At 37.5% G+C, this 14,616-nt stretch overlaps 2 protein-coding genes across 2 annotated transcripts; both read left to right on the top strand.

Moving 5' to 3' along the window:
* Positions 1–291: 291 nt before the first annotated feature.
* On the top strand, positions 292–1,903 carry LOC145205302 (NTF2-related export protein-like). Its single transcript, XM_080077989.1, has 3 exons — positions 292–597; positions 1,283–1,372; positions 1,456–1,903. Exons 1-3 carry the CDS (start codon positions 505–507, stop codon positions 1,669–1,671), a joined length of 399 nt encoding a protein of 132 aa, XP_079934115.1. The 5' UTR covers positions 292–504; the 3' UTR covers positions 1,672–1,903.
* A 517-nt stretch (positions 1,904–2,420) lies between these two features.
* LOC145205301 (adipocyte plasma membrane-associated protein-like) lies at positions 2,421–5,547 on the top strand. The gene is made up of 5 exons (XM_080077988.1): positions 2,421–2,834; positions 2,956–3,128; positions 3,543–3,767; positions 4,047–4,392; positions 4,833–5,547. Exons 1-5 carry the CDS (start codon positions 2,569–2,571, stop codon positions 5,113–5,115), a joined length of 1,293 nt encoding a protein of 430 aa, XP_079934114.1. The 5' UTR covers positions 2,421–2,568; the 3' UTR covers positions 5,116–5,547.
* Positions 5,548–14,616: the final 9,069 nt, after the last annotated feature.

Below are 14,616 nucleotides of genomic sequence, written 5' to 3'. Positions count from 1 at the left end.
ACCAATAATAATCATCAACACGATAGCAACGAACAGAACTAAGCCATGTTGCATAATTTGCGTTATCACACCAAACTGGCAGTTATTGTTACGTCACACTACGCAATGGGTTGCAACTTGAAACACAAGTTCTAGCAGTTAAACACTAGAAAGGCGTACATCAAGAGAACTCAACAGTTACTGGCAAATAAATGTAGCACCCCTCCTAAACTTTTGTTTTGGCTAAGACACTGCACTTATTACGTAAAAGCTTCACAAATTAAACGCAAAAAGTATAAAATACGGCACGTGCAAGGTCTGCACTTTTTTACGTGCGGAATAACTTTTCTGGTAAGCGGTTGTAAAGATGTTTAACCACTGACGAACCAAACAACTTGTAAACGCGCCAACGCATCGAAGTTTGAACTTAAAAGTGGCTCAGCTGTAATTGTAATCTTTGCAAGTTTGTTTGTTAACAACTGGATTAAGACTTAAGAAATTAAAGCCTGAACTCTGAAAGCCGTGATGGGCGAAACAAAGTTGCAGATTGAACAAGCTGTGGAAGCAGGAACCAAATTTTGCAATCTATTTTATGAAACCTATGACAAAAGTCGACATGTAAGTTTAACTTGTACTTTGTAGTTTGGCTGTTTTTGCTTTGCCTATTATATTGAGTTGTTAACAACAATCACAATGTACTAACGTTAATTAAAGAGGCATTCTTTGTAATCATTTTTGGGTTTTTGTTTCTGTAAATGTAATTAATTGTGTTATACATCCATACACAAGTTGTTCTAAGCCATTTACCCCTCTTGTCTAAGTTATATCAAAGTGATTGATTTTTGTGACTAAAGTTAGGGCCAAGGCTTTGTTGTTAAATTATTGGAATCACTTCTTATGGACAATAATGTGAATTTACCAACTCAGAAGTCTGTCATCGAATGCGTGTGTAAGGTCTGCTGACAAATTTGCCAAACTAAGTGCAATTGATTATGCTAAACAACTTTAGTAGTGCTCATGTAATGACTTAAGGTAAACCCACTTGGAATTGTGACCAACGAAAAAATTGAATCCTGTAATAAATTGAGTTTACATTTGATTCTTGTAATGTCATGATTAACTAATGTCCTTTGTTTCAGATTAAATTCATAAAGATTTCACATAACATTTCACTGATAAAATATTAAAAAAACTTCAATCTATGTAGGTTAGCTGGTTGTACCAAGTTGTTGACATTATAACAGTATACAAAAGGTATATCACGGTTGTTTACCGAGTCTATAACCAATTTTTCTTCTTGTAGAAAATTGGTAAAATGTATCATGACTCAGCTAAACTGGTTTGGGAAGGAAATGGAGTAGATGGCAACGCCAACATCCAAAAATATCTTCAGGTTTTAAAAACATCAATCCCAAAAAATGTTATGTTTTTGATTTGCACAGACTTACCCAATAATTAATGTTTTTATGTACACAGGATCTGCCTGGATGTTTTCACCATACAGACTGGTTTGATTCCCAGCCAGTTCTCTCACAGTTTACTAGTGGTAAAGAAACTATTATGGTGGCAGCTGGTGGTACTGTGAAATATGATGGACATCCGTTGAAAGCGTTTACACAAAACTTTACCCTCACAAATGTTGATGGAACATGGAAAATTGTCAGTGACAATCTTCGGCTCAGAGTTCCTTGATGTGTTCAATCAAAAAAGGATTGAATGGCATTTTATAAAAAGATCAACTAATGTTGTTGTTGGAGTAGAGAAGATGTGGCAATAGCACCACAAATGTAATGGTGCTTTACTTGTATTGGATATTGCTTGTGATGATTTTTGAAAACCCATAAATTTCTAAATGGGAAACACAGTTGTGAAAAAGTGCACTTCATAGATATGGGATTTCCCCATTTAAAATATTGATTTTTTTTTTAAAAAACAAAAAGGTAACAAATTAAACCCAAACTTGAAACATTTAATCAACTGAGATTTTTCACTGTTATAAAGAATTCATGCTAGCAATCATAGTTGTCGGCAACGTTATTGCGAAAAAAACGTTGATTGACAGATATTATGAGTAAAAAAACACCTTACCACATAAAATCTTTTTTGCATTCTTTAACATCTGATGTACCTCCGTTTTAAAAAGTTTGCACAAACTGGAGTCATTTCTTTCAACCCTGTCAAGGATTTGTACCCTCCACGTAATAGCTGTTTGCTTATCAAAACAACAGCCTGATTTGTAGTCTTTGCCGACACCGGCACGTGTGTGAAATGATTTTCGATACAGTAGCCTAGTCGTGGCATGTCATAGAAAATGTTATGCAATGTGATGTATGCAACAGGGTCAAAGCTTAAAATACCTAATTTATGTGACAAAGTAGTTTGAAATTTGTGCTACATACAGCAGTTTTCTTACAAGATTTAAGCAAAGGATATTTTTACTGTTTAGGTAGAACAGTTAAAACCATCTCGCAGGCCCTAAGGAAATTTTTCACAACTATTGAAGAAAGTTACAAAAAACACACACTTATTTCGTGCTGTCAGTTGTTTTTCAGTTCTTAGAAGCATCACAGTTAAATCTTTTATTCTATCATGGGCAAACGTTTGTACGGCCAAAAGCCAAAGAAACGCTCTTGGTATTCCATAATTCGCAAGAATGTCAAACGAGTATTCTGGATTTTGAACCCAAGATATATTTTGCCACCAGTCATATTTGTGGCCGGGATTTTGTCTCTTATCTTTACGTTGACACTCTCGATGTCTTCAATGGACCCTGTTCCAATAGAAGAATATAGGAACAAGAGTGTTGAATGGAGTGGGGCATTTGCTATCAACGACATATTACACAATGCAAGAAGGTTCAGTATAGTTAAGTGTTAGTAGGCCAATAACAACATAGGACATTCTGTAATTTTGACATTAATTGTGTGTAGGCATGGACGTAGCCTATTATACAATTGCTTTGAAATTTTGTTTCAGAAGTCAGGCTGGAAAACTGAAATACCCACAAGCAGTATGCTACGATAATTACCAACCCCTGGTGTATGTAGCCGAAGCAAGTGGAAAAATATCTGTTTTAAAAAAGGACGAATATGGTCAACCAGGGGCTGGAGAAATTGAATATTTATTACACGTATCTGCAAATCCGACAGGTGGTTCAAGGGCCTGGCGCGCCTGACCCATATACAGACATAAAAAACCTGATCGGGATTCGTCCCCGGGAGGTTCCTGGGTTCGAACCCCGTGAAGAAAAAAAAAAAGAAAAAATAAAAAAAAAAAAAAATAAATACAAACATATTTTTATTTTATTAAATCTTTTTTTTTTCATGAACTTACAAAGGCTTGAAATAATGTTTTCAGACACTATTACACAACTAGCTTGGTCTTAAACAAATTATAGGCTGAAAAAGTTACCATTTTTGTTTATGTACAAATTTTGTCAGTTTCTTTTTGTGAATCAATTTTGATGTTATCAACAACTATACTAAAAAAAGTTTTTTTGCCACACAGAAAAATGCTTATAACTATAGCAATGATACGTTAATAAACTGTACCGATGTATTTAGCAATGCGATGCAGCATGGGACTGCTTTTTGTCTCTGACCCCAAACTGGGATTACACTCGATCGACCCACGTGAAAAGAAATCAGCTGTCCTAGTACCGCTAGATGTCGTCACACCCCCGATAAGAGCTTTATCTGACGCCGTTCTTTCTCAAAAGGGTATTATTTACCTTGTGGATAGCAACCTAAAGTATGGAGCTGGAACCTTAGTTAAACAACTGTTGGAAGGTAAATTGCGTTACTTTTCGACAAAACATGGAAAAAATATGCCGTGTTTGGATTGTGAGCTATATGTTCATGTCGAAAAATAATCGTATTGAGTTGACATATGTATTTATATTCTACGCGTTTAAACGGAAGTATAAACAACATTAACTCAAACTCGTTTTTCATGCCTGTTCACAACTCCGCAATAACCACGGATCTATTGCGTTTTATTGCTTGCTTAAGCAAAATTTATCTTTGTTTTTTTTAAGTCACAATCGATTAACTTGTTTTTTGTGACAGGAAAATGCACGGGTCGTATTATAGCTTACAATCTAGTTCAAAACACATCAAGTGTAATCAAAGAAGGCCTTTGCACCCCGACGTCGGTCGAAGTCACCACTCTCGGCGACGAACTGCTGATTTCGGAAGCCGGTAGGGGGCGCGTGAGTGTCATGCAAATCAACAACACAGAAATCATATCCCATGAATACTATCCCGGGCTCCCCGGACGTTTGGTCTCAAATCGCCGCCGAACTGTTTGGCTCGCTGTGCATGCTGTGAAAGACAGTTTTTGGGAATATGTGATTCCACGTCCTTGGCTTAGAAAGCTGCTTGGTACTTTGCTTCCTGAATCCATGCTTAGAAGGTGGGTTTGCCTTGGTAAAATTCATGCTTTATGAAAATGTTATAACAGACTACAAGAATCACCCTGTGCTTCAGGGTTGTGGCCATCGAAACTGTACTCATTAATGAAATACGCTTGTCAAAAAATAGTCAATAGGGGCAAAACAACCAGTGTCAGTCATTTTTTTAAAACAGAAGTAAGTTATAAACTTCTCCGATTCCAAAGACAACGGCAGTTGGTGCTATTTGAAACTAAAAATGCTTTTTAAATCAGATAAAATTAAGATTTTTATGTTAAAAAGTCAAACTGACTCTGAACGTATGTCACTATCTTTAGATATTTGTGAATAAATTATTTTTTTCTGAATATAAAATTGACTCCAAATAAACACTGTACGACTGTTGAATTGATATTTCATTGTACATATCTGTGTTAAACCATATTTTACACTTTGTAAACAGTTTAGCCTTTGAGTATCGCGCCACCGTTGTCGAAATCCATCAGAACGCAACAGCAGTTGAATCTTTACAAGATCCTACTGGACAGACACACGACTGGATCACAGATGTGGCAGAGGGAACTGATGGTCTTTTGTACTTGGGAAACGACAATTCCGAGTACCTAGGTCGATTGGGCGAAATGCGTCCTGACTCTGAAGGCGGCCAAAAACATCAAGCCCCACCACCTCCTTCGGGCGGGTTCGATTTTGATCCAAGTCAGTTTGAGGGCAAATTGGACCTTTAGAGACCTTTGGGAAACTTGTTTTTTTTAATTTCTTAGTTTCAAAGGTGGTTTTGTGTTCAGTAATGGTTGTTGTCAACAAATTCACAACGGAACAGACGCATTGCTTCTTTACAATTGTTGCTCTTCCAGCAGATTTTTGTTCTAAAGTAACGTTTCAATGTCCTATATGTCCCGAAACGCCTACACCAGGATTGCACATTTAAAAAATTAATGGTTTGGTATTGACGATGTCCGCAACTCCAATTTTACTTGCTTTTCTGGACAGTCTTTCTTACATATCATTGTCGCCCACAAGGTGTCGTAAGTGACACAGTGATGTTTGATCCATCCGACAAAATCTTTGGTGTTCATGGCAACATCTTGCATGTGTGTGGTTTGGTGCTCTGGTGTTTATAGATGTTGCTGTCAGTAAAAGTTAAACGCCGTTTTTTACATGCATTGTTTTCTTATTTGGGTCAAATTTATAAGTTGTTTCGACATGACAAAAACTTGTTGTAAAATAGGTAGGGATTTTTTCTCTTATTCTACTGAAGTAGGATACCCTAATGGAGAACCTAAGTCATCAGTCCCACCTCCCACGATTTCTAGTTGCAAAAATACTTCAAACGTACAGACTTTCAATTATTGCAAAGAAGAGAAATAGCTTTCTCTTGACAAAACTAGATTTTGAACCAAGATTCCGTTTCTCTTAAACTGTGTCCGGTTACCAAAAACGCTCGTCAGGACTCCGTGGAGTTTGTGGTATGTTCTTGCTTGACAGAATCCTGTCACGCTATGCCACTGGTCGCATCCACGGAATGCCAAAAGCTCTTACGGTGTGCAGGGTTATAGGGCCCAGGGAGCAAAGATTACGAAACAATGTTTGCTCGTGGAAGGGCTGTTTACCCTGGGCATGTACAGTGACCTAAACCTCCAAAGCAAAACACTGCCATCGGGTCAATTGAAACAGTCGTCAGTCATTTGAAATATTTTCATTGTTGTTTTGTTTGAAGAAAGACGGTAACAATCTCGAATCACCAAAGACTCCTAAAACTGTAAAAATACAAAAAAATAAACTTATTGAGTATGTGAGTACACAACGTAAATATGCCTTTTAAAAAAAATTTAACTCGTTTGAAACTATTTAATCGGGTAAGTTGTTAGAAGCGTATCTCCTTGTTTTAAATATTTGTCTGACATTTTAAATTATTATTTTCACAAAGGAAAAGCGCATTGAAACAAACGAAAAACGCTCCCTAAAATGTGAATTAAAAAAAATTCGTCTTGATTACGCTTTTTAAACACTCGAAATTTGGAACTACCAACTTGCCAAACTTATCGCGTGTCTGGGTTTTGCGGAAATGTCAAGTGTTCTACAGTTGGCAGCATTTTCAACAAAAAACAAGTCCCCTCTTGAAAAACAAGCTAACCTGTACAAACTCAAACCCGCCACGATTCATCAAGATATTTTTCCTCGCTAAACGTTGCACAATCAAGCACCGTGAACATTAATCTTGACTCCCTCTCTCTTTCCGACAAGCAACCTGACACTTCTGTTTTTGCGCAATCAGGCGTAACGCACGGTTACCTGGCGCGACCGTGCTCGTTCATGCGAAACGCGGTGAAGCTGTCTCTATTTTGTCCAAAGATTGTAGTGTTTTTTTCCGGTGTTTAAACGTAGGTAGTGACTTAGGTGTCAATTTGTTACTAGTTTAATGTAACTGTTCGATTTCTTAAATGAGAAAATAGTACTGTAGGTCCATTTGTGTTTTATATCATGTGTATAAAGACCCTATGATCTGATTGCTAAGAAAATGATCCATGCCTTTATCCAAACCAAATCTTTATGCCTGCTTTAAACTGCTTAAAGACATGAAAAACTGAAAAAATCCAAAACATTCGAAATACAACAAACCATATTACATTTGCAAATTGCAAAACTTGTGGAATTCTTACGCGACCTATACTTTTCGTTAGCTTCATTTTTTGGGTGGAATTAAGACAACTAAATTTATCTGATAACATTTATAATAACATTAGATCAGGGGTCAATAATGATAACATTAGATCGGGATCGGCAACCTTTTAAGCGTCCCGTGCTTATTCACTTGTTATTTTTATGTGTTAATGACCTACCGTGCCACCATATTCGCTTGTGCCAGCTGATCTCAAAAGTAAGGAAAAAGCGGGGTTTGGGTGCATTTTGGTTGAATTTTAAGAGTATTGCATAATCAAAAACTGAAAAAGGCAATCTTGTATTTAAATCAATAGTATAATATAAACACGTAAATCGTTTGGCGTGCCAAGAAAAACTACTTCGCCAGGGGTTACCGACCCTTGCATTAATGATTAGATGACACAAATAAGTGCTGATAAGAAACATGGATAACTCACATTATAATAGTTTTTACGACAATATGCGCATAATTTAGGCATCCGTAGATTTCGAAAACCCAGGTTCAGGTTTTCAGTCTTGAAGAATATTCATCATGCATAATGCACGTTACAAAACGAGCTTATAAATCCAATGTATCAGATCAGCATTTGCCTAATGTTAAATTTTCCGATATGACGCCACGAGGGATCGAACCCGATTCAAATTCTGTGACATTAAAGTTACATGCCTTGCCGATTTTGTCCCTCCATGTGCACTGACATTTATTTCTTGTACGCAAAAATCGTTGCTTTAATATTTCATAAGGACAGTGCAGTTGTTACAAAATCTGCCCAAGCTAAATCCAAAGCAAAATATAAACCTTAGAAGCTATAATTTACCCATTTTTTGTTGAGCTATAGATAAATGCCTATTTTGGGTGTTTGAGTAGAAGACAACCTTAAGAGGAAAGAATTTTGGAAAAGTCCTTTTCGGTATTTGGACATGGTTAGTGGGTCTAAATTAATTAAAAATCAATATTACGCAAACTATCTGCGTAGTACTGACGTATGTATATACTAAAATATGACTGCCTTTATGTAAGGAAGTTTATATATTTTAGTATGTTGGAATTTTGGCTATTGATGTTTACAACACAGGTTTTGTAGTTGTTACTTTATTTTTCGTTTAACTTCATCACATTTTGGCTTTCATACTGTGTTTTGAAAATAGTGTTTTAAAATGGTCATTACAAAATTCTAAAGCTATGCCGACGCATTTGTCAAGAAATATTGGCAAAGTTCACAAAAAAAACGTGTCGCATATTAAGCGGGTCTGCTTTATATTTTTACTTGGCGTGGGAGAAAAAACTTAATTTGGTAGCTTACAAAAGCCACAGCAGTTAAACAAAAGTGCGAGTTAGCAGTTGGTGATGTCTAATACATGACATCTAGACGAAAAATAAACCTTACCTCGACTAACGAACGCTACAGTCCTTTCACTAGTTTGTTGATTATAGCAATACCGTCAAAAGAACAAAGCAAATGGTTTGTGGCGCAATCAAACGTTTCCAACGGAGCGTAGAAGCAACTACACAGTTTTTGTTTATACCCATAACCCAGCGGGCAAAGAAACGCAGATGCAGTGAGGTAGAGTAGACTACGCTGCGTGAATTACACGTAAAATGACTCTGTTTGTATCAAACTCGACTACACGAGTTTGGTGTAAACTCCTTCTGTGCTGGGTGACTGCGACAAAACATTGCCGCAGCGCAGGACAATGGCTTGAGACTAAAAACACGAGCGGCCCACTCGAACAGCAGCAACCTGAAACCAGTGCTATTCTGTTTGAATGGGTTGTTGCCATGTTTTGCACTTTCTTTGCGCCTTTGTTGCCCCGCCTAGTACATCGAAGGCTGAATGGGCGACTAGGGAAAGGTGACGCCCACAGCTCTTAGCGAGCCTAATCGGAAACATAAGTTTGAGGCAACGATTTACGATAATTAGTTGCGGTAATTCGTGTTTCCCACGGAATCTGGGCAATTCCGGCGTACCGGCACCAACGGCCGCAGTGTACCTACACAACACACCAATCAAAGTCTCTTCACTTTATTTCATTTGTTAAAACTTTCAATTTGTTTACTCAACTAATTTGTGCGATAGTAGCAACGAATTTCCCGGTTTAGAAAGTGTTATGTTAAGGAGCCCAAAGCATTGAGTTGTGCCTCTTTGGTTTTCAGATAACGCTGTTTTTGCAAGTAATCCCTTGCCGGGCTTTGGGGTTTTAACTTTTACTCCATCATTCAAGTCCCCTCTTTTTGGCACTTTAATTGCTCACCTTGTCAATCAAGGAAGATTCACCAAAGTTTTGAAAATTGTTACCAAAACTACGCATGGACTTAAGTAAAATGCAAAAACATATCTTGTAAGGTCCCTTGTACATAAAATGAATACTTTCAAATAATTTAAACGTTTTAACAATTGCTGTTTTTCATCAGTGCAAAGGGTATTTAACAATTGGAATGAAGTGTAACACTGTCATAAAATCACTTCCACGGTGATTCTAGTCATTAGTTTAAAAACACTTTCTTAGACCGGGTTTTTTATGCACCAGCAGATCAAAGCATACGTTACATCGATTTACAGAAAATCAGTTCGCATCACCTCTTGAAAAAATTTGACGCATGAAATTGATATCTTCAAAGCGATCACGTGCCCACAACGTCATCAACTCTTCGACCAATCAATACGAAGATGGCTGTCGCTCTCATTGGCTAATAGCCCAATCGATTGGATAGCCGCAAGCAGTAGCAATGACACTCAAATTCGGCCTCTCATCTTCAAAATGTGTTGACCCTATAGCGAAAACTTGTTGCACTGGGGTGGAGTCTGCCACAATAACAAAGTTAGGTTCGATTTTAGCCAGCTAGCGCTACAAATTACCCGATAATTATTTGCCAGCGCGCAATCGAGACTTGTTGGCCCTCTCCGAACCGTTTGGCGAAAATAAAATAACCTCGATTTAATGCAAGAGGGATATTAAAACGGACTGATTAAATTTTCACACTTATTGGGGGGATTTTTAGCTAACCACATTATTGCAACAGCTCTTTGTTAAATTTTTGTTATAATATTCATGTTTGTTATCTAGCATTGTGTTTGTTATTTTCACCAGCATAGCTTGTTGGTTCGTAAGGTAATGTTTAAAGAAAAACGCAACATTTATTTATAAAGCTACACCTCGGATACTTTAACGTTTTTGTGTCCCAGTTACTAACTGACCGCCCATTTGGTTTTGCAACAAATAATTATTTATATCGTGTCTCCGCCTTCCCACAAAAAAAACAATAGTTGTTGATGAACTTCGGGTTGTGTAACAGAGTAAGTGGGTTCGGGGATTTGGGTTGGGTTTGGGGACAGGCTAAGTTCAAATATAACGGGCTTGATTCGGACCTGATTTCACACACAGTTATTCCACCAAAATTTTGCCCTAATTCGGGTAGGCTTCTGTAAACACAGGTTCATGACGTATTTTGGGTTTGTACTCTTGGGTTCAGGCCCATGCAGGTTTAGGGCCCGCTTACAATTCTGTAACGTGAAACAAAATTTACGCTACAATAACACAATCAACAAATGCTCAACAACCGAAATCACCAAATATCAAACACAATCATTCCAAGGGCCCATATAAATCACACACACTTATATGCACAATAAGGTAATTATGTTGTATAAAAGTTCCTCAACATCAATAGCTAAGATTATTCCGGCGTGGCGACAACAATGTTGTAATAACTAGTTTCGCGTTTGTGTCCGTTACGCTTCCATGCTGCAGAAAATAAGGTAATTATTAAAGCGAAATTGGCGACTTTTTATTTTGATGGCGACACCTGGATCTGTAGTGACTTGCCTGCTGTACCTAAGTCAATGTGTTTGTTGTCGTGATTCAAAACTTTTGTGCAATATATCAACGTTGTTTTTCCAAGATTTGTAATACACATATAAACAAATAGAATTCAGTCATGAATCGGGCCTCATTTTGTGTGATCCAATATTGGTCATAAAATTTCAAAATTTAAAATTTTTCAAAAATGGTGTGACAAAATTTGCTATACTTTAAGGTTAAGCCAAAAAAGGACTGTACAACCATGGTTTCTGGATTACAAGCCTTGTCGAACAGCGAGACGTAGTAAATTTTGATAAACATTTCAGAAAGAAATTTGCGCTCGCATTTATTTTGTTGTAACCAAAAATGCTTCTTCTTTCTTGAGCACCTGTTATATACTCCATTACTCCGATTTCGATATTTTAAAGTTATATCTATTTCTAAAGTGTTAGCTAATAGGGCACAATCGCACTTACAAGGCTGTAGACAAAAAAAGCATACCATGCAAATAAAAAATTTAACAATAACCATTCGAAAAAGTTGTTTATGTCGCAATGGGTAGAAATAGGTCAAAGCTGGTTACGTCTTGGGCCAAAAATCATAAACATGGATTTATCATCGACCCACAGTAAAGTGGCGTGCCTTGTAATTAATTACAATCATGAATTTTTTATTTCATTTGACAAGCGGCATTCGTGGCTTGCCTTTGCTAATTGGATTCCATCCGATTTTGCCCTGCATAATCTTTTTACGATGCACAAGGTTTTGAAGTCATTGCGATTTCAGCTACAGGGGGGCTTAGGGTTTAAATAGATTAGATCCATATACATTGGCTTATAATTCCTAACCTTTTAGCATGCGGTTTAAAACTGTAGTACCTTAACCGTTTTATTTATTCTTGTATTCATGTAAAACAGATGAAAAAAAAAAAAACTTTTGGATTTTCTAAATCGGGTATTTTGCCATAGGGGGCCTTTGGGGTTTGGAAACTTGGTTGGTCTTTAATATCTAACTAATACCTGCGTGCTAATATATGGACATTAGTTGGTCAAGTGAAAAATTGTTTAAAATCAATGTATACATTGCTTGACACTTGTATAGACAATCTAATACATCTATGCCTAACGTTATGTAGCGAGAAAAAAACATTTCTAAACTTCTGGAAATAATATATATCCTGTTATTAGTTATTACTTGCTGTGCGCTTTAAGTACTTGCGAATTTACGCGACCAAATGCATCCAGGAGAAAAATTACCAACTTGTCAAACCCCATCACATTTGCATGTTTTGCCATGCCTAGGTTTCGCCACCATAATGCAAATGGGATATTCTCATGTTTCAAAGAGGCGAAATTGAAACGGCACCTCGACAGCCTGTTTCCTGTTGCCGCCGATTTTTGACGATCAATTTCCCGTCAAACGCGGTTCGTTAACGCCTAACGCTGCTATTAGAAAAACAATATCGGGGAATTCTGAAAACAAGTCTGCAACATAATTTGGAATTTCGCGGACGCAGTAAAACTTTCGTAGAAAATTTGATCGGTTTTCTATGGGGGAAATTCATTGTCCATATTGAGTCATGGGTAATAAACGGTTTACTTTGGGCTTTTTTTGTAGTGTAGTGGTGCGTTGCAGGGTTTTATTTAGAACTTATGTAAATATTTTTTGGACGACCTAGTTATTCATGCGAAGGTTTTGAAAAGTGTATTTTAAGATGTACACTTTATTAACCTAAAATGTTCTTTATTGGGGCAAATCACATACACATTAAGGTACAAAAAATATTTAAAGCGCTGTTAAGTTGTGTTGCATATTTTTGAGTTAATGTCCGCTGTGATTAATCCACAAGTTGTACGTAGCAACACACATGTACAAACATACAGCACACGCATGTAAACAAACTTGGATCCCCGGCCCAAAAGTAACTAACAGTCGATAAAGCGCGGGCGCCAAAGAACAGATGCAGAAGGGGTTGCTTCTAATTAGTGAAGGTGTTAATCGGTCTCTTTTAACTTGGCCGCTGCGTGTTTGCTGATTGCAGTGGTCAGGATTAGGCCGGTAAACTGACGGTCTTTGTGGTTGGCGGTGTAAGCTTTGTTGCAGAAAGTGTCGTTTCCGTTCAGGCTCTGCTATAAACTAAGTGCCCGTTGGTAATTGTGAACAGTTGAGTTTGATTTCATATATGCAAGGGTTAAAGGCCTGTTGAGAGAGACTTGCGTTACATAAGCATGTACGGATGTAATGTTTCAGTAAGAATGATATGATGTACGTGAAAGGTATTTGATATGTTTTGCTTACTATATATCGTAGAGTTGAAGTTGGAAACTGTTTTGCAAGTTCGCAAGTTTCAATGCGGTACTATAGTGTATTTACAATATAGCCAGGGAAATGCAATAGACGTTGTACCAAAACATAGTCAAATTGTCAAGAATTGCTGCAAGTATATGAAGTTGTTTATGCTTGTTAGTTTTAAAATGTAAAACGTAGTAGAGCATGTACCTATGTAATATGGGCACTTTTTTAGTTTTATGAGAAAAAAACGCTTTATGAAAAAAATAATATTATAAAACCGTAAAATATTCTGAGACAAACATGTCGAAATTAAAAACGCCTCTCAATCGATAGATTTGTAGTAGATCTGATTGTTTAAAAGGTTGGTCGTTCAGTAAATGTAGCCAAGTACGAAAAACAACTGGCTAACTGTGTAATGTCTGCAAAGCATTTGTGTACTTATTGTAGTGTAATGTAGACTAGAGTGCAAGACAGAAAATATTTTAATGAATGTTATGTGTAAAATAACAATCAAAACGTATCCATGGAACGGCAATTCGATCAATAATGTGTCTGACCTTATAATCAGGTTCCAAGCAATAGAACGTAAGCAATAGTAAAAGTATATGCAATCGCCTTAGCAAATGCCTTATCCGGTCTTTGCGAATGCAAGCAACAAGGCGAGATGCTCACGTGACATCCAGACACACATAGAGCCGAAACCGCGGCGGAGCACATCGTGGAAAAGGCACGGAAGCGTCATGAATGCGCGAAAGACGCCCTGAACCAGACGCAGACTTTTTTTGCTGGGCAGCGTGTTAGCCGTTCCATATCAACAGCCGTTTATTTACAGCAGAAAGTAGTAGTGGTAGGAGCTTTAGCGTATATTCCTGATATTGGTTGTTGAGAGTCTGTGTATGGTACAGCTTAGCATTTACAACTTAAGTGTATATTTTAAGGTGTAAAGAATAACTTCAGGAAAACAGGTCTTTCAAAGAACTAGAGTTAAACAAAAGCGTGCAAGAATTTTGTAGAAACTGTTCTCTTGGGACTTGTAAATTGCGCATTGTCGCTTGCTAAATGCAAGGGGCGGTAACCAAAAACCATCCATAGGGGGTGTTTTTTCCTGTCGCCGGAAAATATTACCAACCAGACTAATTTGCTGTTTTGTTGCATTCGGCAAAGTGTGTGCTTATTACAGCTGCATGTTCGACTAAATACTTCCGAAGTGCTAGCTTTGTTCGCCGACTACGAGCAGCAGTTCTTGAAAAATTACATATCGTTCAGTCTGCAGACCTTGCTGAATTATAGAAGACTGGAGTCAAACGCTGCAATTAGTATCGTCCGAGGGCTTTTTGTATCCGGATTAGCGTACCCGGCATTTTCCAGGCGCGTGCATTACGTTTGAAGGGGCTTTGACGGCATTTCGAATTTCTGCGAAACATTCGGCGCGTGGCTTTCTGTCCAGTTTAGTGTTATGTTCACATTTATTT

Source organism: Phallusia mammillata, chromosome 8, assembly GCF_965637545.1.
Source record: "Phallusia mammillata chromosome 8, kaPhaMamm4.hap1.1, whole genome shotgun sequence".
Taxonomy (NCBI): Eukaryota; Metazoa; Chordata; class Ascidiacea; order Phlebobranchia; family Ascidiidae; genus Phallusia; species Phallusia mammillata.
The sequence above is the reverse complement of the archived record's forward strand: the minus strand, read 5'-3'. Positions and strand labels throughout refer to the sequence as shown.

Excerpts from the sequence above, each read along its gene's own strand:
- LOC145205302 (XM_080077989.1), top strand. The coding sequence starts at position 505 with ATGGGCGAAACAAAGTTGCAGATTGAACAAGCTGTGGAAGCAGGAACC. Across the intron at positions 598-1,282 it reads CCTATGACAAAAGTCGACAT|AAAATTGGTAAAATGTATCA; the intron begins GTAAGTTTAACT and ends TTCTTCTTGTAG. Across the intron at positions 1,373-1,455 it reads ACATCCAAAAATATCTTCAG|GATCTGCCTGGATGTTTTCA; the intron begins GTTTTAAAAACA and ends TTATGTACACAG.
- LOC145205301 (XM_080077988.1), top strand. The coding sequence starts at position 2,569 with ATGGGCAAACGTTTGTACGGCCAAAAGCCAAAGAAACGCTCTTGGTAT. Across the intron at positions 3,768-4,046 it reads AGTTAAACAACTGTTGGAAG|GAAAATGCACGGGTCGTATT; the intron begins GTAAATTGCGTT and ends TTTTTGTGACAG. Across the intron at positions 4,393-4,832 it reads CCTGAATCCATGCTTAGAAG|TTTAGCCTTTGAGTATCGCG; the intron begins GTGGGTTTGCCT and ends CTTTGTAAACAG.